Source organism: Corvus moneduloides, chromosome 6 (assembly GCF_009650955.1).
Source record: "Corvus moneduloides isolate bCorMon1 chromosome 6, bCorMon1.pri, whole genome shotgun sequence".
Lineage (NCBI taxonomy): Eukaryota > Metazoa > Chordata > Aves > Passeriformes > Corvidae > Corvus > Corvus moneduloides.
Genome location: NC_045481.1, coordinates 16239918 through 16261249, shown reverse-complemented (window position 1 = coordinate 16261249; position 21332 = coordinate 16239918). Strand labels below are relative to the sequence as shown.

At 40.5% G+C, this 21332-nt stretch overlaps 1 protein-coding gene across 2 annotated transcripts in view; it reads right to left on the bottom strand.

Annotated features, from left to right (window-relative positions):
- The window catches only part of FBLN5 (fibulin 5), a 48614-nt gene that overhangs the window by 5629 nt on the left and 21653 nt on the right, over positions 1 to 21332 (bottom strand). For both annotated transcript variants that reach the window (XM_032112636.1, XM_032112635.1), the window contains exons 5-10: positions 11168 to 11290; positions 8283 to 8399; positions 7234 to 7353; positions 4344 to 4466; positions 3674 to 3800; positions 648 to 843 (exon numbers count right to left, since the gene is read on the bottom strand). In XM_032112636.1, coding sequence (XP_031968527.1) covers positions 648 to 843; positions 3674 to 3800; positions 4344 to 4466; positions 7234 to 7353; positions 8283 to 8399; positions 11168 to 11290 — 806 coding nt within the window. The remainder of the gene's footprint in view (positions 1 to 647; positions 844 to 3673; positions 3801 to 4343; positions 4467 to 7233; positions 7354 to 8282; positions 8400 to 11167; positions 11291 to 21332) is intronic.

Here is a 21332-nt window from a genome sequence, read left to right as displayed (position 1 = left end):
CCGTCCCTTGTGGATGTACCCCATTCTCTCCTGACACTTCTGAAATCTCTGCATGTCAGTGGTGTGGCAAAGATGACTGGGGAACAGAGAGATCTTCTGAGGAAAACAGATTAAAAAAGCCCAGGTAATTACATTTTCTCTAACAGTATCTACATAAAATGTGTGTTCTTAGTGAAAAAATTCATAACAAATGAAAGCAAAGAACCCAGAAAGTCAATTGTTGACATAAAGGGGTGGGGTTTTTGCTTACTTTTTTGGTTTTCACATTTTTCAATTTCCAATGAAGAGTTTAATAAAACAGACAAGAAACACTGAATCTTTCAGTGACAATTGCTGGTTGTCCATCAAATAAAAAACAGCTTGGCACAATAGTTTCTCTTGAGCTTGGGAGACCTGAGCTATTCTTAGAGATAGGTACAGCTCTGGGCTTTCCTAAACCTACTGTCTCTTAGGAGAAGCATGTTTACTTTGGGTAGGTTACTCTCCTGAGAGATCCAGCAGTTCCTGCAGATCAGCACACTGCTCTGCATGTCTGTGTGTAAAAAATGCCTCATACTGAAGCTTTAAATGATAGTCATGAAAAACTTAGTTCTGCTATCAGGATATACAGCTAACTCATGTTTTCCCCCAGTGAGCGCTAGACTTACCCGCATGTAGAATTCCCTGCCCTCGTTCCCTGATTTGATTTGGAAGATGTAATAGGCTCCAGGGTAGCGAGTTGTTGCTTGCATCTGAAAAATGTCTGAAGGCACAGACCTCCCAGACACCATATCCATCACTCTGTACAGGATGGTGAACGGCTGATCTCTGCATCCGGGGTTTTCAGCTGGACACATGCAGCGGCTGATTGTCAGAGATAGAATTGTCATCAGGGGTTAAAATTGCTGTAATATTTGATTCTTTATATGCTAAGACAGGTTTATAAATAAATAAAGAATGTTGTTGAGCAGCTAAAAGAATCCATGAAACTTGTAATTAATTTTCTCACTTTTAGTATTCTCTGTTTTGCTACTCTGGCCTATATCCTGCCTCCTTTTTCTTCTAGGCCAAAATACCTTGGCATTTTCCTTAGATCACTCAAAAATGTGAACTTTCTTTGAAGCAGCTCTGCAGGTGCAGAATACTTGGTACATATTTGTTCTGATAGTAATTTAAATTGAACTGTCCTCAAAATAATATTAATAATTCACTTCACTGATAGTGCTGCATAAATGTAGTGATCTTTTTTTGTATACTACATGAAAACATACAGTAGACATCCTGGATCAAACCAAAGCTCTAACATCAAATGCAGAGCCTTAAGAAAGAAGAGGACAGCAAGCCAAGCATACGACACTTCCATCAACAGTCTCCAATTGTTTGTGACTCAGGGAATCCTTGAGACAAAATATTTTCTTTGTATTCATCAGCTATTAATGCGTTTCTTAGCCATCAGCTGTTCCAGCTTCCCCTTACACCCACATGAATATTCGGCATCAACAGCCCGCTGTGGCCAGGAGCTCCACAGCCCCCTTCATCCCTATCTGCATGGCCTCTTTCTGACTTCATCTGATGCTCCCAGTTGAAAGGAGAGCAGCCAGTCAATCCCTGCTCATCCTCCTCAGACATCTCAGGGCTTTGTATTTGACCCTGTTCATGGCTGAAGGGTTCTGACTTAGAGCTTAGTTCATCACAAGGAAGCTATTCCATACTTTTGATCATCCTCATTGCTTCTTATGAACCTTTATCCAGTTATATTTCTTTTGACAGAAGGGGAAGGAACTGCACAGTCTTAAAGATGTGGTACACAATAGCATGTGCTCCAAGGATATTCTCTACCTATTAACACTTGAAATTCAGATTGCTTTTCTGATCTCTAGTGAGTACAGCAGTTCATGGAACTAGAACAACTCTCAAATCTCAGTTTGGATGGATTATGATCAGATAAGTGCTCCTTATTTAATTTGTTAATCTGGTATTGTCTTTTTACTTTAAATTAATCTACACTGAATTTTATCTGCCATTTTTATTGCACAGTCATTGAGGTTTATTTTGCAATATTTTTCTACCCAGTCTTTTATCTACTGTCTTCAGATATGGTTGCAGACTTTGCCTGTATCATGGTTTATTCTTTTTCCCAGGTTGCTTATGATGGACCAAGTAGGTCCAGCTCAGACCTCTGCAGAACTTCCGTGTGAAACTTGACAATTTAATACTATCCTCTGTTTAATTTTTGTCTTTCAGCCTCTTATTCTTCTGTTTCAGGGACTTTTCTCTGTTACTTAGGACTGCTTAACTTCCATGGTAACTATGTGAGGGTCTTTTCAGAAGCCTTTGGAAATGCAAAGAGACTGCATCAGTCCATGTGCCCTAGCCACATGCTGCTGATTTCTTCAGAGAACTCTAATAAAGTTGTGAGGCAGGATATCCCTTTATAAAAGCCATGTTGGGGGAATTGACATGTTGGGGCATGGGTCTTTTTGACTATTTTTTCTATAACCTCCACTACTGACATCAATTTCAGACAGTGCCTCTGGCATGGCCCCCATCAAGAGGCTCCTGGCATTATGAACACCCAATTCCTTCCACAGAAAACACAGATGCAAGGAATTCACTTGGCTTTTATACTGACCACTTCTAGACATATGTCACAAATTAAGTGCAGTCCCATCTAGACATGAGCCAAAGCCACCAAACACAAAGCTCAGAGGTCAAGAGTTCTGGTGCAAGCTGCTCTGCAAGGTCTCTGTAGTTGGGCTCTGGGGAATTTAGATACAGAGGATTCAGTTATTTCAAATTCCAGTTTAAGACTACCACCTCTGAAGGTAGGTAAACCCAGAACTAGACAAACACTATGTGTCCACTCTTCAGCTGCCCTAGTTCAGAAAGCAATGTAAAGACATGAATAAAGTATAAAGGAAAGAAGCTAATTATTCATCTCTTGCCTTTCTATAAAATACATGGGGCTACCAGGCAATTCCAGGTAATTGGGTTAGTGCAAACACTGTGGATGAAATAATAGGGACTGCAATATATCAAGATCAGTTTGGAACTGAAATATTTTGAGCCCCAGAAAATACATACAAAAATGTAAAAGAAATGGGCAATTTTTAGAAATGTAGGATTTTTTTTTTTGCTTGTTCAAATGATTCCCAATTGAGACAGTAACAGTGCTAACAGCCCCATCCAGACATACACGATTTCTGGGCAAGGCGGATCAGTCTGTGAACTATTCAGAACTTTTAACCTTTAAGCAGTAAGAAACTATTTGTATCCTGCTCTAACTATCATCTAATGTGTTAAGGTACTTCCCAGGCATAAGCTAGTTACCATTTGCAGGAAATATTCCTACTGATAAACAGGCTGCATTTGGGTATATGTGAAGTTAGTGAGTAATGTAAGTAAACGTCTCTTATTACATCACAAGCCTTGCTGTTTTCTCAACTAACTGATACCTGTTTTTCCAGTCTAACTTCACATACATCTGAGCATGATATCATATCATATCACACCTGGTGACCTGGTAAGGAATTGCAATTTATTTTTATAAAAGCTTACCAGTGGTAAATGCAGCAGCAGCATGTATGTATAGCTCTTTAGACAGACTTCATGGCTGTGTTGCAAAATTGCAGCTTATTTGGATACAACTCTCACAGATAGAATTTGCTTTTGTGGCTGTGGGTATGTTACTCACTTCTCATTAATTTGGAGATAAGGCTCCTCGCATCGTACTGGGTCTAAACATTTATATTCTCCTGGGATATTGAAACATGTTTGCTGTGAAGTGCAGGTGAAGTTTCTTATTTCACATTCATTGATATCTAAAACACAAGGAATGAGAGAAAGGCTAAAGCAGGGAAATATGTACAAGATACCAATCCTACAAACCAGTTTGCATCTTAGGGAATTAGCCCAAAATTCATAAAACTCTTGCACCACAAGAGGTGGCCTTTTTATAACTGATCCCTCTTCTAAGAACAGTTTTTACTTCATTCATTTCTGCTTATTAGAGTGCTCCCACATGCTAAATGCTGCAAAAAAACCGGAAAGGAATTGGCTGCTCAAATGCTCCGACCCTAGAGAATGGGAAAAGTAGAGATGTGCAGCAGAGGGGACAGCATTTGAGGTCTTTCCTGTGTAGCTGTTTCCTAGTCAATAAAGTCTTACTTAAAACAACACACCAATTCACCTCAGCTGGAATATTCACGTGATGACATTCTTACCAGAATTGCATAATTGGCCCCTACAAGTACTTCACTGTGCAATTCCAGGACCAAGCATCTCAATTCTTGAAAACCTCTTTCTAGACACAGGATCTATTTTCTGGTCCCCTCAGGTTTTACTCAGTGCAGGAATGTTCTTACCTTGGCAGCTTCTACTATCGTCAAGCAAGTTATACCCTGAAGGACAGGTACAGTAGTAGGAACCAGGCCCGTTCACACATTCGTGCTGGCAGAGGAACTCTGAGAAGCTGCATTCGTCCATGTCTGCAGTGGTAAAACAAAGTTTAGTGTCTTTGGCTTTACTGTCAAAAGAGCAGTCCTGCGGGCAGGTAGCCATCCAGACTACCTGCCCATCACCTCAGCTGGAGGCTGGCACTGTCCAGCTCCCTAGAACTCTGCAGCAACCTGACAAAATGCTATACAAGTTCTTGGTTAAACACTTTTTTCCTAAGGAAACCAAAGCTGCTGCTGAACACAATGTATGTCTTTTATTTATTTATTTTTCTTTTCTAATACCTGTCACCAGTTGGCCATGTTTTCATTTCTGTTTTACGTCAGAGATACTCTGACAACAAAGCTGCAACTGTAATTTAAAAGGAAAGACTTGGCAGTAGTTTTCTTTTCTTTTTTTTTTGTTTTTTTTTCCTCTTTTTTGGAGAGTAAGCTTCACTTTCCCAGGGCCACATGGGTTCCAGCAGAACTCCTGCAGCCAGCCCTGTCTCTTTTATGTTTCTTAGCCTCTAGTCAGTTACTTCCAAGTCATTCCAGCAAGACTACAAGAGCTCATCCCACCCTGGGTCAGACATACTGGAAGGCCCAGCCCTCTCTCAGATACCCAGGAAGCTAGGCAGTCTGTCAAAATATCTGACTGAAAGCAGAAACTGTGCTCTTTCCCCTTGCACTCATGGATTGACCAGTCATTGTGTTCTGCAGAGCTGTGCTCAAGTGAGAAAGACGAACTTCAGAGCTGCACATGGAGGCATGGCTGACCGAGGGGAAAACACATGCAAAGGCACTAGGCTGAGGGAGGCTGCCACTAATCATTTCCTTATTTCCCCATTCAGGGGAAGAAAGAAACAAAGGCCAGAGTTCCAGCCAGGAACTCCCAAGTTCTTATTCCCAGCTTTGACATGTTGACTCTCCCAGGCAAATCACTTTTACTCTTCAGAATGAATTTCCCTTTCTTCTAAGTTGGGCTCAGTCCATTTATCCACTTCTGGTGTTTAGTGCAGATGGATTGGAAAGTATTTGGAGTCCAAATATATCCAAGTGGCTTTAGGGCTGAAATCAGATTATCAAAAGGGAGATGAAAGGAACTCTACACCTACATAATCCTGTTATTGTGTGAGTTTCCCCAGTGAGTTCACTGAAATAAATACCTTCCTGAAAACACATGGACTGAGGGCTGACTCCGTAATGTGACTGAGATATCAACCACCCTCTGGCATCCTAGCCCCGACCTCCAGCATATTGGATTCATATAACTGGTGCTTGGCTGCTGTCAAGTGCTGAGGGACTTAGAGCCCCGAGGGTCCTACATTTCTGCTGCTGAGCCCACAGTGTTCCTAAATGCTCCTGGCATTCTGCTGACTATGTGCAGACAACAAGATGGTTGTCATTTCAGAGCACATCTAATGCACTTGGAAGACCTCTGTGATTAGAAAATAATGATGATGTTGGGAAAGCCAGGTTGAAATCTCTCCCTCTCTCCTTGAATTGGGGCAAGAAGCCTCCCAACTTCAAGGTAAGTTGGCTGCTAGGCCATGGACTAACCCTGCTCCTGTTGAAGTAAATCTGAGTCCTGAGTGTCTCATAAGAGTGTCCTCCTAACCAGGCATTCCTTTTGTGAGCCTCAGATGTCTAGTGATTGCCTGTGAAGTGGAAGCAGCTCATCCAGAGAAGCTTGACCTGCTTTGTCAAACATTTTCTTGCACAAGATTGTCAGGAAAAGATTTTCTGCTCTCTATCTGGGTGGTGGAAAGTCCCTTTTTCTGGCTTAACTGTCTGACATGGATGAGGCTCAAGCACCACCTTATTGGGCATTGCAATGAACTTATCTGGTTCAGATCCCCAGGTAGCTCAGGAGGTCAGCACATAAAAAACATTCAGGAGTCTAACTTAGAAGAAGAAATTCCATTAGAAAACAGAACACTAAGTTAGATGTTGCAGTCTAAATGTTTAATGCTTAAGAACCTTTAGATATTTAATATTTATTCTTTCCCTTATAACAAGGAAGTTTGCAGGAAAAATATCTTGGGAAACACTAATCATGTACACTGCATCTCACATATCTTCTCTCTCAGAAACAGCATGTTACATCTGTTTACTGTAAATTAAAACTCAAGTATTTTCCAGTGCATTTTTCCTTCCAAGAAATATTGGCCAAATTCTCTAATTTTATCAGGCTGAGGGGACAATAAGCAAAGAAATAAGTTTTGCCTTCAATTAAAATAATAAAATTTTTTAAAAAGCAGAGAAGAAAAAGTACAGTGACATAAGCACAATTTATTCTGCTGTGTGCTGAACAGATCAGCAATAACTGTACTAAGAAATCATATATTGTTACTAAAGTGAAGCCAGAGCCATACAGGGGAAACTGGGGAAGGTTTCAGGCAGAAGTGAGCAGTGGTTAAGAGCAAGAGGAATACATGCATTCAACAGACAAATGGAAAAGTGCTTAATAGAAAGTATTTCTTTAATCATGGAAGAATGTTCTAGGACTATCTCTACTTGCTCTAACAAAGCTTCCTGTTCAGCATTACAAAATGCTTTCTTATGTTTTGCTGTTACCTTGGAGCTTTTGAATATTTAGCTTATTTCTTTAAAACCATTTGCAGCCCTCCTCCACTGAGCTTTTCTGGGTATTTGCTGTGTGCTCTAGCTGGAAAGAGGATCATATGAATTTCAGCTTTCCTGCTGCTACCATGGACCAAGGCAAAAAAATTTTTTAGAAGTATGTACAAAACAATACCTTTGAAAAAGTAAACATAATAGAATTAAAGAAACCAAAACAATAAATAAAGACAGTTACCACTGCAGTTAACTCCATCAGCTTCCAGTTCATAGCCAGGTTCACAGCGGCAGAGAAAAGAGCCGTAGGTGTTGACGCAGGTCTGAGTGCAAGGGTTTTCACTTGTACATTCATTCACATCTATGGGAAACCAATGCCAAATTCATCAGTGACTTCTCCCCAAACTCCATTTTCTTTTTTTTTACTGCATGGCATTTCAAAGACATTAGCTGTACAGTCAGAATGATTTGTTCTGAGAAAACATAACCAAGTCAGTGTTGTTTATTTGGATTCAGGCTGATGCCTGGGAATAGCATGTTGGAAACGCAACATGTATGGAAGTAAAGTATTTTGGGAATGTCTTCAATAAAAAAAATACCATGGAAGATGGGGATGAAATTTTTATTATAAATATTTCTCTCCTTACCCAATTTGAAAACCATTGAACCAATATTGTCATAACAGACCTGAGAAAAAATGCAGCAGGATTTTCCTGAGAAAGATAATGCAAGGGGTCCTTATGGAAACCTCGGGCTAAGGCAAAACCAATATTTTTTTCCTGGTAGGACATTAGCAGCTTCTGGGCATCATTAGCACAGACCTTTTCCTGCAGCATGTGGGAAGATGCTCGCTGCTTTGCTAGGGAGGCTGTGAAGAGGTCGTGTTGACTTTGAGGTAGCACATCACAGCAAAAGGTAGTCTAATCTCAGGACTCCAGTCTGGATCTTGGGACACTCTGATTTAATGAACTGACAAAGGTTTCCTGTCTCAGGTGGGTCACATAGCCTCAGATTTTAATAGTAAATTTAGTGCCTGAACTCTTGGTAATTCCACTGAATTGAGTGAATTGAGGTTTGGACCTCTGTGCATATTTCTCCTGATACACTGGTCATGTTGCACCCAAACCCCTTTGAGGTACTGGGAAACTATGAAATACCTGTCTAACAAACCTGTGAACATTTTCAAAAGCAGTGCTGGGAAGGTTACTAGTATTCTAAAAACCAAGCAAGCTTTAAGGGTGTTACTGAGTGGGGACAAAGGATTTCAGCCATGGTTTACCATACTCATACCTTGGCACGATCTCCCGTCGTCATTAAGGGTAAAGCCTGGGTTGCACGTACAGGAGTAGGAACCGGGCACGTTGGCGCACAGCTGCTGGCAGTAGCCGTAGCGACATTCATCGATATCTGTGGGTGGGAAGGATGGAAAGTACAGTGGTCTGCGTGTTCACATGAGATACAAAGCAGCAAGCACACTGAGCCAACAGTACTGATAACACAGAAATAGCCCAGCACACTGGTTATGGATGTAAGAGTCAAACTTCCAGGCGTTCAGATATGGAGTTATAGTTAAAATATACCTCTCCCCAGTAGAATGTGGTAATGTGGTTTTATTCATGTCTGACATCTACCAGTGTGTCTGATGAATTGATTGTCATTGCTGTAATGTTCAGTGTAGTGTAAATCAGGCAGCCCAGTCTGTTCTTTTAAGCAGCTCCCTCAAAGGATACCTGACAGCTGGCACAGCACGCCAGCACAACCACAGCCAACATTGCAGCGAAATTTTGGCAGAATCAAAATAGAAACCTTCTTTGCCTCCACATATACCAAAGCTACTCACTGGAACAGCACTATGTTTTACTAAAGGCTTCTTTATTTAGTGAGGATATTTTTGAAAGACTTTTTTTCTAAATAGTCACATTCTCTTTTTATATGAATTTTTTACTGACAAATTACAGACTGTAAAAACAGTTAATTTAATGCCAAAATAGCAGTTTGGGCTGAATTGCAGCATTAGCAATGCATGCAACTGAGTGCTATGAGCACAAGAAAATGCTCTAAGATATGTAAGTGCTAGAAGATTTTTGCCCCAGAACTAAGAACTGAAATGAAGCACCTGGAATAGTTGTTCTTTCAAAGGCTTAACATTTCCTTTGGTATCAACTGGCTTTTGATTTATGGAGATTTTTTTTTAAAGGCTGCTCTCAAATCTTTGAAGCTAAATTTCTGCAATAGAAAACCCCGTGTATTTTCTGCAGTCAGTTAGCAAGATAACCTAAAGGCCAGGTCAGTGCTGGTGTGTACACCAGCAGTAGGCTTCACCAAATCCTGCAAAAATAACATGGATTTTAAGTGAATTAATACCTCATTGCACTGACACAATGCATTATTTTAAATACATGCTTTGTCTTTTGCAGCACTGTTATCTCAAGAGTGCTACATTTTGAGGATAAGGACTTCAACAGGGCTGCTTCTTGTGAGTGGGCTATGTGGATACTGCTGCACTGGCTCCTCTGTGTAAACTTTACAGGGATAATTCCAACAGATAGAAGTGTAGGTTTTTGTAACGGTGATTTACTAACAGTGCACCAAAAAATCTGTCTCTAAACCCAACTTGGGCCCCTGATTACAGTAAATATTCCTTTACTGCCTTATGGCAGCAAAAATCACTTCTCCAAAGCCAGTGTAAAGTATGGAAAACTGAGACTTCTTTGAAATTTAGGGAAAAATATAGCAACTCTAAACACAATTTGTTTTTCCTTTGCCTTGCAATAATCCACCCCATGATTACTTAAATAGAGCAATACTGGGATATTATTGCCTATTTTAAATAGCATAAGCAGGTACTCAAATCAATTCAGCAATGCAGCCATTTCAGTTCTCTGCTATAACCATCAAGCAGAAGAATATTTTAGATCTGTGTTCAAATCTTGAATGCTGCACACAACCCTTTCATTTGGCCTGTGACTGGGAGAAGTAAATGGGTAACAGAACAGGTGATGCAGAGCAGAATCTGCCTTCCTGCCCTTCCTCATCCCCACCCTACCACATATGCCTGTACATTCCCCAGCACAAGCTTTTTTTTTCCCAAGAGAAGTTGATTTTTCATAGATTAAGGAGCAGGAGCCTTGGAGACTTCTTATCCCAGGGAACTACGAGACAGTGACTCCCTGAAGTGGCTGTGGCTGCACGGACCCCAGCTTGGACAGGGCTCAGCCTGGTTCCTGCCAGGTGATTACACAGCAGCTGCTTGCAGTAGTGAGGAAAGCAGCCATGAGTGAGTCCTTCGTGGAATTGGTATTTGAGAGGAGAGGAGAAAGCTGGAAAGTAACTGGAGATGCTCCAGGGACGAATGGGCAGGGAAAGCCCATTCTCCTTCCAGTGGAGGTGTGACAGGATGGTCCAGCTCTGCAGAGCTGGCACCAAACAGCCTGCACTGCAGGGAAAAAACTAATAATGGGCAAACTTTTTCTTAAAAACAGTTGTATGCTGATTCCTAGGTCCTACCTGTGTACCTAAAATTAACATCTAGATCATCATCCCATGAGCATGTCAAGTGAGGGGAAAGGGCTGGAGGAGAGGAGTAATGAAAGGTTTTCCTGTGCTGTTTGTTGAGCGATGTTTTTTCAACAGGACTGAGCTAAAAGGATGAACAGGACATTGCTGCAAGGAAAATAATACAATTGAAATAAAACTGCTTGGAAGATACTGAAATGGCACCCAGTTCAGAGGTAATTTTTTTCTCATCCCCAAACAAAAGAATTGGTTGTCTCTAAGGATTTACTGTCTGTCCCATTTCTTGGTATCGAATACAGATCCCTTCAGGTCCACACTGTCACAGTAAGGAAAGGACAGGTCTGCTGGGGCAAAAATCCTTATGCATACACGCTGACAATTGACCTTATATGAAAGGGAATCCTTCAGACTGGGAATATGAAAAGCCCAGTTATTACACTATTATGATGCTAGTCATATGGCATTTACATCTACATTTCTGTTCCATGAGGGAGTCTCTCTGCCAAGCATCCCAATGGCACTTACAGAGACAAAAGACACTTTTCACAGAGCTGAAGGTTTAAATGTGTACTTGACAAAAGTGCTTAGTGACATTATTTCAGGGAGTCACAGGTACACATATACAGATACCCAGATACCATATCCCATGAGGATTTTACCTAAACACTGGCCTTCTAACAGCCAGTAGCCTTCAGTGCAGGAACAGGTATAGCCCCCCTCAGTATTTATGCAGATCTGGGTGGGGTTACACTGGTGAGAATCTGAAGCGCATTCATCCACATCTGCAACACAGAAATACAGAAGGAAAATGTTAGAAATAGCAACAACAAAAGATTTTTCATGCTGTACAGTGTGTACACCACCTCTGGGCAAGGAACTCAAGTTTGGAGGAGTAGAGAGAATGAGCATAACCTGAAGGAAAATTCACAATAATAAACATCTGAGGGCAGTGAGAACTGAGGGTGCACATCAAATCTCTCAGTTTTGCAGGTGACCCAGTGTTTCTCAGTGTTTTTCCTCAAGGAAAGTCTCTCATTATCTCAAAATTTTTGTTACTTCCACATTTGCTATGTCACTGAGCTGGGATTTCCATGCTACAGGGCAGTGTTCAGCCCTAGGGAGAGGCTGTGCAACCCCACTGAAGACTAAGAGATGAAGGGGAGTTCGAGAGGTGTACAAACACAATTCAGAGACATAAAAAAAATTACTTCCTACCCCCACCAATGCAGACCATCTCATCATAATTTTTCAGACACGAAGTCAACTTTTACCTGACCAAAAAATGTATACTACCCTGGAATCAATTTCCTGACAATAATACTATTTTCTTTTAATTTCCACCCCTCAACCCCCCCCCAATCTTTATTGGTTTTAATGTATTTGGGTTTTTATTACAAACCCTTAGGGTGTTTTTGTTGTGGGTTTTTTGGTTTTTTTGGGGGTTTTTTGTTTGGTTTTTTTTTTTACAAAGGAGGTGAATAGCATTCCTACTTTTACATAAGCCAGGGCCCTGGAACCTAACTGATTAAAAATGCCTTTCAGAGTCAGAAGTTCAATTTGAATCACGCCTTGCTCAATATCTTTCCTGATGATTCAGGCATCAGGTTTGCCTCTACATGTCAGAAATGGAAATACCAAAAGATAAATTGTGTCATTTTTTCAGCCAAACCAGATTTCTATGTTTTATTTGTTGATACCTAAACTATTTTTTATTCCAGCATACTATGCACTGGCCTTTGCTGAAGCACTGTGTCATCTAAGCAATGCTACTCCCTTGATCCTCCCCTGATTCTTATTAATCCAGACTTTGTTAGGTCACGACTGAAAGTATCTTGCTGATGCCCTGGGCTGGAGCAGGCAGCAGAGGGCAGGAATTACATCTTTGTATCTGTCCCCAAGGCAGCAAGCATAGCCAGTCAGCTGTACAATCCTAGCAGTCATGAATTAACTGATCCAGTCTACCACAGCAGCATATCTAACATGTTCAGATATATAAATAAATACATGTATATTATACATATGGAGGGAGTCTAGAGTTCTTATCTTGCCAACATCTGTACTGGAGCAATTTATGGTGAGTCAAAGCTGGTAAGATAACAAGAGGGTCACAATTAGAGGTAATTAACTCTGCCAGAAATTGGTTCTCATGTATTTATTGGCCAGATGAAGGCTGGCAAAATGGTGGGGGAAGTGGGAAAGGGGTAAGATAACAAGTCTAGACTATATAGGTCCATAAATATGTTGTTCAGTTCAGCTATTGCTTCTACGATTGGGCTAAAAAATCTGGATCCTCCCTTCATAGCATATCACACATAATTGGTAGTATCTGAACAGAGATTTTATCTAACCATAAATTTAATAACAATGACATTAATGTTTTCTAAATGAAAAAGCTTTCTATTTATCATGCTTGCTTATTGTTTTAGGAATGGTACCTTGGGATCTGGCCAATTCTGCTTTTTCTAGTCTGCACTAAGCTTAGAAAAGAGATTTTCATTTTCCACGTTCCCTGCTTCCAGTAATATTAATAGGTGAAGCGAAGTGAAAACAAAATGAGGGTCATGATCTCACCACATATGGTAGCAAGGCTGTTTGAAGACTACAGATCCTCCACTCTTTGTGGTGCATTTTTCTTGCAGGGGTATGATGTGTCTCACTTAAAGCAACAGGTGGCTATGGGATTGGTTTTGTTCCCAAGTCATCTTTGTAGCAGTTGCATGAGCTCCACTCCAGAGAAGTAAGATGTTGAACCTCTTCCATTTGCTATATACCAAGCAGATTTATTTGCTTACTCCCAGTCTTCTTTACCTTTTGTGGTGGTATTGGAAGCATATTTCCATTTGAATGCAACATTTTTACAATGGAGGCCTCCTGTGGAATTTCTGCCAGAAAACCTGATAAACCTGAAGCTGTCTCCGCAGGACACCTTGAGTCCTCACATTTTGCACTGAACAGTACCTTGGTGACTTCACTAAAGAAGTTTTATGCAACCAACAGGTATAAACAGCTTTACTGGTAGCAGCAAATCTTTTTGCTTGGGCCTGAGGGTGCACACCCAGTTCTGTATTCCATGTCTGGCATTCTCTAAGATTGCCCCTTACCATGAGGTGCCATTACAGTCTGACCCAGCCAATACAATCAAATAAATTATTTTTGGGAAGCAGCCTTCATAGTTGAAACAGGTAGTATAATCCCAGCCTGTCTGCCCCATTATATTATATTACATTATATATTATACTACATTATATGGGCTCACTAAGTGACAACAGATATTTGTGCACTGAAAAAACTATTGGTGCAACAAGTGGCCAGCCATTAGGTGTCTTCTTGAAGGATATCAGACCTGGGAGACAGAGGGTGCCTTGCCCAGCCCATTTACACAGTGCAGCATACAGTGAGAACAGGTGTGGTTGCTAAAGTCAAAACTAGACATTTGGCAGGGAAATGAAAAAAACCCCAAAACAATTTCAGATTATTTCCACTGGGGAGAAAACTAGCCATAGAACTTCAAGAGATTGCCTGTAATGGATAGGCACAGAAGCTATATCAAAACACTTCCAGGACACTTTTGTTTGAATGGAAAATTGCAAGAGGTTGCAAGCAGAACATGACAATCCATCAATAAGGTGTGAATAATTTATTTTTCTGGTTGCACATCTTATTTCTGTCCCATTCAAGCACAAATCTTAGGTGTCTTCATGCTCTGGGACTTCAAAGCCCATTTGTACTACTTCTGCCTCTGTGATGGGTCATACACAATACTAGAGCAAAAGTGTGATGCTAATTGTACATGGTAATAGGTTTCCAATAGCTTTGTAGGTTCAAAGCAGATACGACAAATTCAGAGAATAAAAAACTGTAATGCCTACTCAATGCAAAGATAGCAGATGTGGCTAAGAAGTCCCTGAGGTACATTTTTCTGAAGCCTGAAAGAGTGTGTCCGACCCAGCGTAACTGGTGTCACAGTCTTCACCATGGACAGAAATACTGCAATGAGTTGTCATCTGAGCCCCAAAGTAACGTCTAATCAGCTGGAGAGCAGAAGAGTTATTAAAGGGGAGCATGCTAGTAAGAAATCCTAGAAACTCTACTGTCCAAGATGTTAATAATTTGTGATAGTCGATGATCTCAGCATCAGTGCCACGAAAGCATCAGATGCTGTCACCCATCACTGATAATTCAAGGATGGTTTTCATTATACTTGAACCTACTTTTAGTACCTTTCATCACCAAGATCCCTAGAAAATATTGCCTACATCCAAACAAGTCTAGTCTTTAATAACAGCTACTGTTACTGGATGCCTCATGTGATTTTGGCTCGATGACTCAGAATGTGGCAACAAAGAAGAATTGCTGTGAGGTGGACTAGGAAGGAAATACAAATTAGATCTGTCCTCAGTGAAGACAGACTAAAGTATGTGGTGGTTACTCTGCAGGTCAAGGAGCCAGCACAGATCTCTGCCATAGTCCAGCCTCCCTCACTGTCTAACACCTAAAACTCTTCAGAACAGGGTTTAGGTACAAAACCTGTTCACAGTGAGTCCATTTTTATTTAATGCCTTCCAATCCTAATACAAATCAAACTGGACTACAAAACCCTGCAATATCCCACTTGGTGATAAATACCAGTGCACCTGGATTTTAATGAGGAAATTCAAGATTAAGGAATTAAAGGACAAGCCTATGACCACTTAAGAAAACAAAACCAAGAGCAGGTCACAGACCTTTCTGTCTTGTAGTCTTTCATGTACAACCTGCCCCACTTTTTCAGAAATTTTGTGCAGACTCAACATCGGCTAGTGAGATCTAAAATAAAAGATTAACCATCTTCTGAAAGCATTGTGTTCTACTAGAGGGCCTTGGAAGCATCAGAGGCTCCTTCAGCTAAATTCTATGGTACTCAGAATGTTGCTGCTCTACCCTAACGGTGCATGGAACCTCAGAGATTCCAGCAGTTACTGAAGCAGAAAGAGAACTATTGATGTAGTCAGTAGCAAATTAAGAGTTATCTGGCTTTCACACCTCTTCTTACCCTTACAGACAGGACCGCGAGTGTTGCTGTGAAATTACATATGAAAAAAATGATGTTAAAGGTTGTCATACCTAAAAATTTTGAACAAATTCACATTTTCTCAAATTACTACTGACTCTGTGTGACTCCTTTGAGGGACCAGTTGTTCAGCACTTTATAAGCACACTAGAGAACCAAGGCAGGGTAGGATGGATCACTGTTCAAAACTTCTCTTGCCAAGGAGTGCTTGGCCAGAGCTGGCTCTAGTTGTTTCAGCTCTTGATTATCCCGCTGTACGCTATTAAATTAGTGGTCATGTACATTCTCTCACCCGTCCTTCCAGTTGTTGTATTCGCTTCTCTTATCCATCCTTCCAGTTGCTGTGTCTACATTACTGCTCCCACAGCTAGTTCCAAAGGCAGAAGTTAGGGCAGGAGTCCAGACAAATTAAAATCTGACTTGAAGTGGGAACGATTCACTGTGTTACTTCCCAGATGAATACCGAGAGCAACAACATGGCCCATCCAGACCACTGCTCTCTGCCTCCTAAGAAATACCACCTACAATGAACAGAGCCTCATGGCTCCAAGCCATAAGTTTTAAAGATCTCTGGGTTACTGACAGCATGGGAGAATAGGTAGATGGCATCTCCATATCTGTTTGTAAGGAAACGTGCTGCAAGAGCCTAAGCCTGAATACTTCAAAATTAACCACATCCTCTCTCGTAGATCACCGTGTTTGCCTTAAAAAAATTATGGCTGTGGTGGGTTGGTTTAGCAACTCTGGGGTGTGATGTTGTCTTTACTCAACATTTAAACAAGAGGTGAGGTGGCTGGGGCAATGGAATTTCATTTGGGGATTGCAAGGGTGGAGAAAGTTGGGTTTTTTTGGTATTTCTGGCTGACTGCCTTTTGTAGGATGTGATGTGCTGATGCTTTGTTTTTATTGGTACAGATTGTATTTTTAATTGATGGCAGGATGCCTGGTGACTGGATAGATATCATTTACAATGTCAAAATAAATAAATGAACTAATTGTGTTTAGCATGCAAATTACTGGCTTTGTGTTTTATTATCTGTAAAAGCTAGTATTAATGGACATTAGTGGATTCCTTAGAATTTAGCCACATCATAGAACAATGAATGAAATTTTTAATTCACTGCTCATAAATTAAAGAAAAAAAAATTTTAAAAGCCATGCATACACAAAAGTGGGTCAGGATATTAATATAGTCAGAAAGGAAAGCTAGATGTGAAACTGCAGCAGAACACCACATCTCACTGGGGAGGCTAATTCTTATCAGGAGATCTTTTTTTGTACTGACTCATGTCCACCAAGAATGCAGGACTGAGACCAGTCTTATTTGTATCAATAATACTGTGAGAAATCACAGCATAAAAAGAAAACCAACACTCTAATCCATTGAATTAAGACCAGACATATTCAGTACTTCTCAAACCAAAGAGGCTAAAACTAGGAGTTCAAAAATATCAAGAGAGAATCATAAATGTGGAATTCTGAGGATCTGGTTTTGGCCCACTGTTTTCCACATTTGTGATAAAATCCACAGGATCACAAGCTGGTGGAGTTAAGAACTAAAATGTCAAATGAAGTCTTATATGAAAATATTTTGCTAGATATGGTGGGCACATTTGAAAGTGCTTTTCAAGACAGACAAATGCAAGGTCATATATCAAGAGTAAAAAATGTAGGTCAAAAAATAACTCTGGGGTTGTTACAGATAATCACTTGAAAATGAACTTTTCTTGTCATCATGTTGCTGAAAAGACAAGCATAAACATGAGAACACTGAGTAGACACAGGAAATTGTTCTTACCACTGTATATTGCATCAATGCGATAATTACTGAAATACATTTCTAGTGTCAACCTTCAAAAACTGATATTGCAAAGAGATACCAAGAGATTCCAAAGAGTTATTCCAAGCCATGAAAATTTATCTTTGAGCAAGATAATACTCCATTTAGTAATCTGTTTCAGATAAGGTTCAAGGTATATTTGCCTGTGATTTGTAAACCTCTTCATGGAAACTGTGTTCTTATCTAGAGATGGTCACTAAAACTAAAGAAATGAAATTCAGTGTCTAGAAGACAAATTCAAAATAAAAATAAGACACACACTTTAGTAGTGCTACTGATTAAGCATCTGAAAACTGATTTTTAGTGAGAGAAATTGTACCCCTAATGTTTGTAGTAACTTCTGAAATATGTGGAAAACACAGAAAACGTTAATAACATTTCCCTGCTAGAAGATGTTAAGTCATCAGCCTAAATATGTTGAGCATGCCAACCACCTTCCTTTCAGTACACACAGAGTGATTGCTACTTTATGGAGGATGAATCAAGTAAAAGAGGAAGAATCCAAGTTATTACCACAGACAATTTGTTGAATCAAAGAGCCTCAAGAGGACTAAACTGTAGGTTAGAGGATGTGGTCATGCAGGAAGTAGTAGATTTTTCTAAGTAACTTTGTGAGGTGGATAGCCAGGGGAAGAAGCCAGCAGGCAACAGGAGACGGAGCAGAGGTGTTTAGGATCTGGAATCACCTGCCTTCTGGAAGGTGTGGTTCAAAAACTGTAAGCAAAGACACTGCCTTTCTTCTCCTCAGAAAAAAAAGGATTGTGCATAAACAGGACTTTGTGCATTAAAGAATACAGGCAGAAACCAAGTCCTTAACATCACCTCATCAGTTCAGAGACTTTTCTGAGCCCTTCAGGCAGGAAAAGATTTTCTTGACAAAAAGCTACTTTTAAAGGAAAAAAAAAAGTCTTGGTCCTTATGAGCATGTGGTTACATACCAAATGACAGAGTAAATGCATAGAGTGGAAAGTTTACCAAAGACGTTCCATCCCAAAATGATTTGCACCTGCCACAACAGGAACAGGGGCACTATTGTCCTTGTTCAGTCCAGCCACTGGTGTTGAAAATGGTGGGATGTGTGACTGTGCTTATCCCTCCACAGGCATGGTCTGTGCTCAGGGCACTGTGACCGTTCCACTCCCTCCATGGCAGATTTCCTGGCTGGCTGACAACAGAATAACAGCATTAGTGGAGAGCTGTCATGGAAGGATGTGGGCTTATCATCTCTGAGCTAGAACCATGCTCTTGGAGACTTTGACAATTAGAAGTGAAACTTTGCTTGGACTCTGTGATGAAGGGGGAAGCCAATGTGGACAGCAGATTTCCAAGACAATATGCTTTTGGCAATGTGTGCTGTTTCACAGATGGACTGTTACATTTTGTTCTCTTTGGAACATATTTAGCATGCATGACTTCCCTTCTTAAGTAATGAATGCTGATAATCATGCTACAAATTTCTGTGGGTCACAGTAGTAGCTATGGCTGTGTTTCCTTCTTTTGATCAGCCATTGACAAAAGTAGGTATGTTTTTGCCATCGTGATTATTTGAGAGCCAGTAGCACCATGGGGTTCAACACAGTAATACTGAAGATTAATTTGACAGTTGTGAGAGCACAGGTCGTGCAGATTGGAAAATGTTTGCCATGGAAAATCTTCTTCCCTCTTTTACAAGGAGATGTGTGTGATTTTGGGGCCCTACATCTTTATTTTATTCTGTCTGTGTTTTAGTCCCACTGTTTTACTGTCACAACCCCAGGAGCTAATCCTGCTTTTAAGATGCAACATTCTGGAAGAGAGGCTCAAAGCTGACAGCTTGTTCCAGAATCTCTGTCTGCTCAAACACTAAAGCTCGTTCAGTCATTTATAACCCTCAGGGCTCCATTTTAAAATAATACAAAGATTGGATGTCTGTTTTTTATAGGCATAATTGCAGGCCAGGACTAAACATCCGAGCTCAGTAACATGGGTATCAGTTCCAAGATTACTTGGAACAGAGCACTTTCCCCAAACTTCTCCCCCACTCCTTATTTGGACACTGAAAAGTAATTTCCTCAGTAGTAGATTTTTACTCAGTGAAATCACATGTTTTCTCAAAACTTTTTTTTTCTCAATATAATTACATTTGATAAGAAAAGGGAAGAAATAACAATGCCACATTCCTAAAGTGCAGACTGAAGCCAAATTCAAACTGCTGCTGTGTGGGGTCAGTGTTTTTTCCAAGGACAACTGACCCCGCTGAGCTTGGACACCGTCCAAGATCAACTCCCTAAACACCTGTTTAATTGCATATTTCACTCTCTGAGGGCTGGCCATTGATTGCTGAATTAATTCTCTATCTGCATCCCATATGCATTAGGTTACTGATTGATGGCTAACCAAGGATTAAAGTGGTTTTTTTCACACAGAGGGTCAGTCTGGAAATGGACACTAAATAAGTGTGAGGCATGAATCTGTAATTCTGCTCCCTCTGCCTGGTATGAAAATTGCTCAACATGTGTCACAGGTTCTATGTCTCCTGCCAGCTATCTGAGCCTTTCCTTAGCAAGCACAGTTTTCACATTACTCAAAGATGATAAACAACAGCTAAACTGTGAAGGACTTTGCTCTTTGAGTGCAGCTCTAGTGCTGCTTTTGTGGCTGAGATTTACAGGACAGCCATGTAGAGAAGTGCACAGCAAGAGGACTAAAGGGCCAGCAGCCTCTCCCCTCTCTGCTCAGAACAGACCTGTGTGTGGTTCACATACTTGGCATCACCTGCAGACCACAGATCCTCACTCCCACACATTCACAGGGTTCCCTGTTGGTACAAGATCCCAGCCACTTGTGTGGACTGTTCCTGGTGTCCCATGAGAGCTTTTGCACAAATGCACATTAGTCAGTATGCTAACTCTGAGATCAAAAATAAGACACCCTACTAATTTCAACTAAGAGCTTTGCTTAAACATAGAAACTCCATGGACTGGAACATAACTGTATTCTCTGGATTCATGATTTCCTGCTGCAGGTTCTGCACATCTTATGAAGTGCATGATCAGTGCATGTGATTTGGGAATCTCAGCTATTTCCCTGCTGCACTTATTCTATTTCAAGTAGCTGCAGTATAGCAGAACGGGAGTGACCCAAGTACCCTGCTGAAGTGAGGTAGATGTGTTACTATTCCACTGATGACACTGAACCTGCTGAATTAGGAGATACAAAGAAATTGTTGCTCAACATGGTTTTATCTTCATCATCAGGAAGCATATTTTTCAGCTGAATAAATGAAGTGTTATTGTGGTTTCTCAAAATTATCTATTTTATATGACCACATGCTACACTGTGATCTGCTGGTAGGGTGGTAAGAGGAGCCAGTGAGCTTTTATTGAGAATACTCCCAGCTGATGGGAGGTTATCTAAGTAGCACTTTCTATTGTAATGGAAACAAAAAATATGCAGTCAGAGCCAGGAAATGCACACTCAGAAATAAGAAAAAAGATCCTTACAATCATCCCTTTGCTGCATGATATGAAATAGTCTCATGCAAGAATCTGTAGAGAAGGCTTATAAAATTTTACAGAAGAGGAGTAGAAGCATTAACACTGATGAACAGAATTTTCTATGGCTGAATTGTATTTTTCTACAAATCTATGGGTTAGTTAAAAAAGACCCTGAAAGAAAGAATATATCAAAAATATAGGCATTTAAAGCATTATTTATAAAGCTTTTGAACATGTCAGTGAAATGCTATTGGCTTCTCCTCCAACAAATTTTTTCAAAGACTTTTCTGTTAGGGTACAGAACATGAGAGAACTAAAAGCAGAGAGCTGCTATTCCCACTTTTGTTCCCTGGGGAGCTTTGAGAAATCTCAAGCACAAATAGTCCAGCCAGCTGGTTTAGCCAATTGGTGGTCAGTTTACATTTCCTCTAATAAGTGAACTTCTTGACCGTACATTT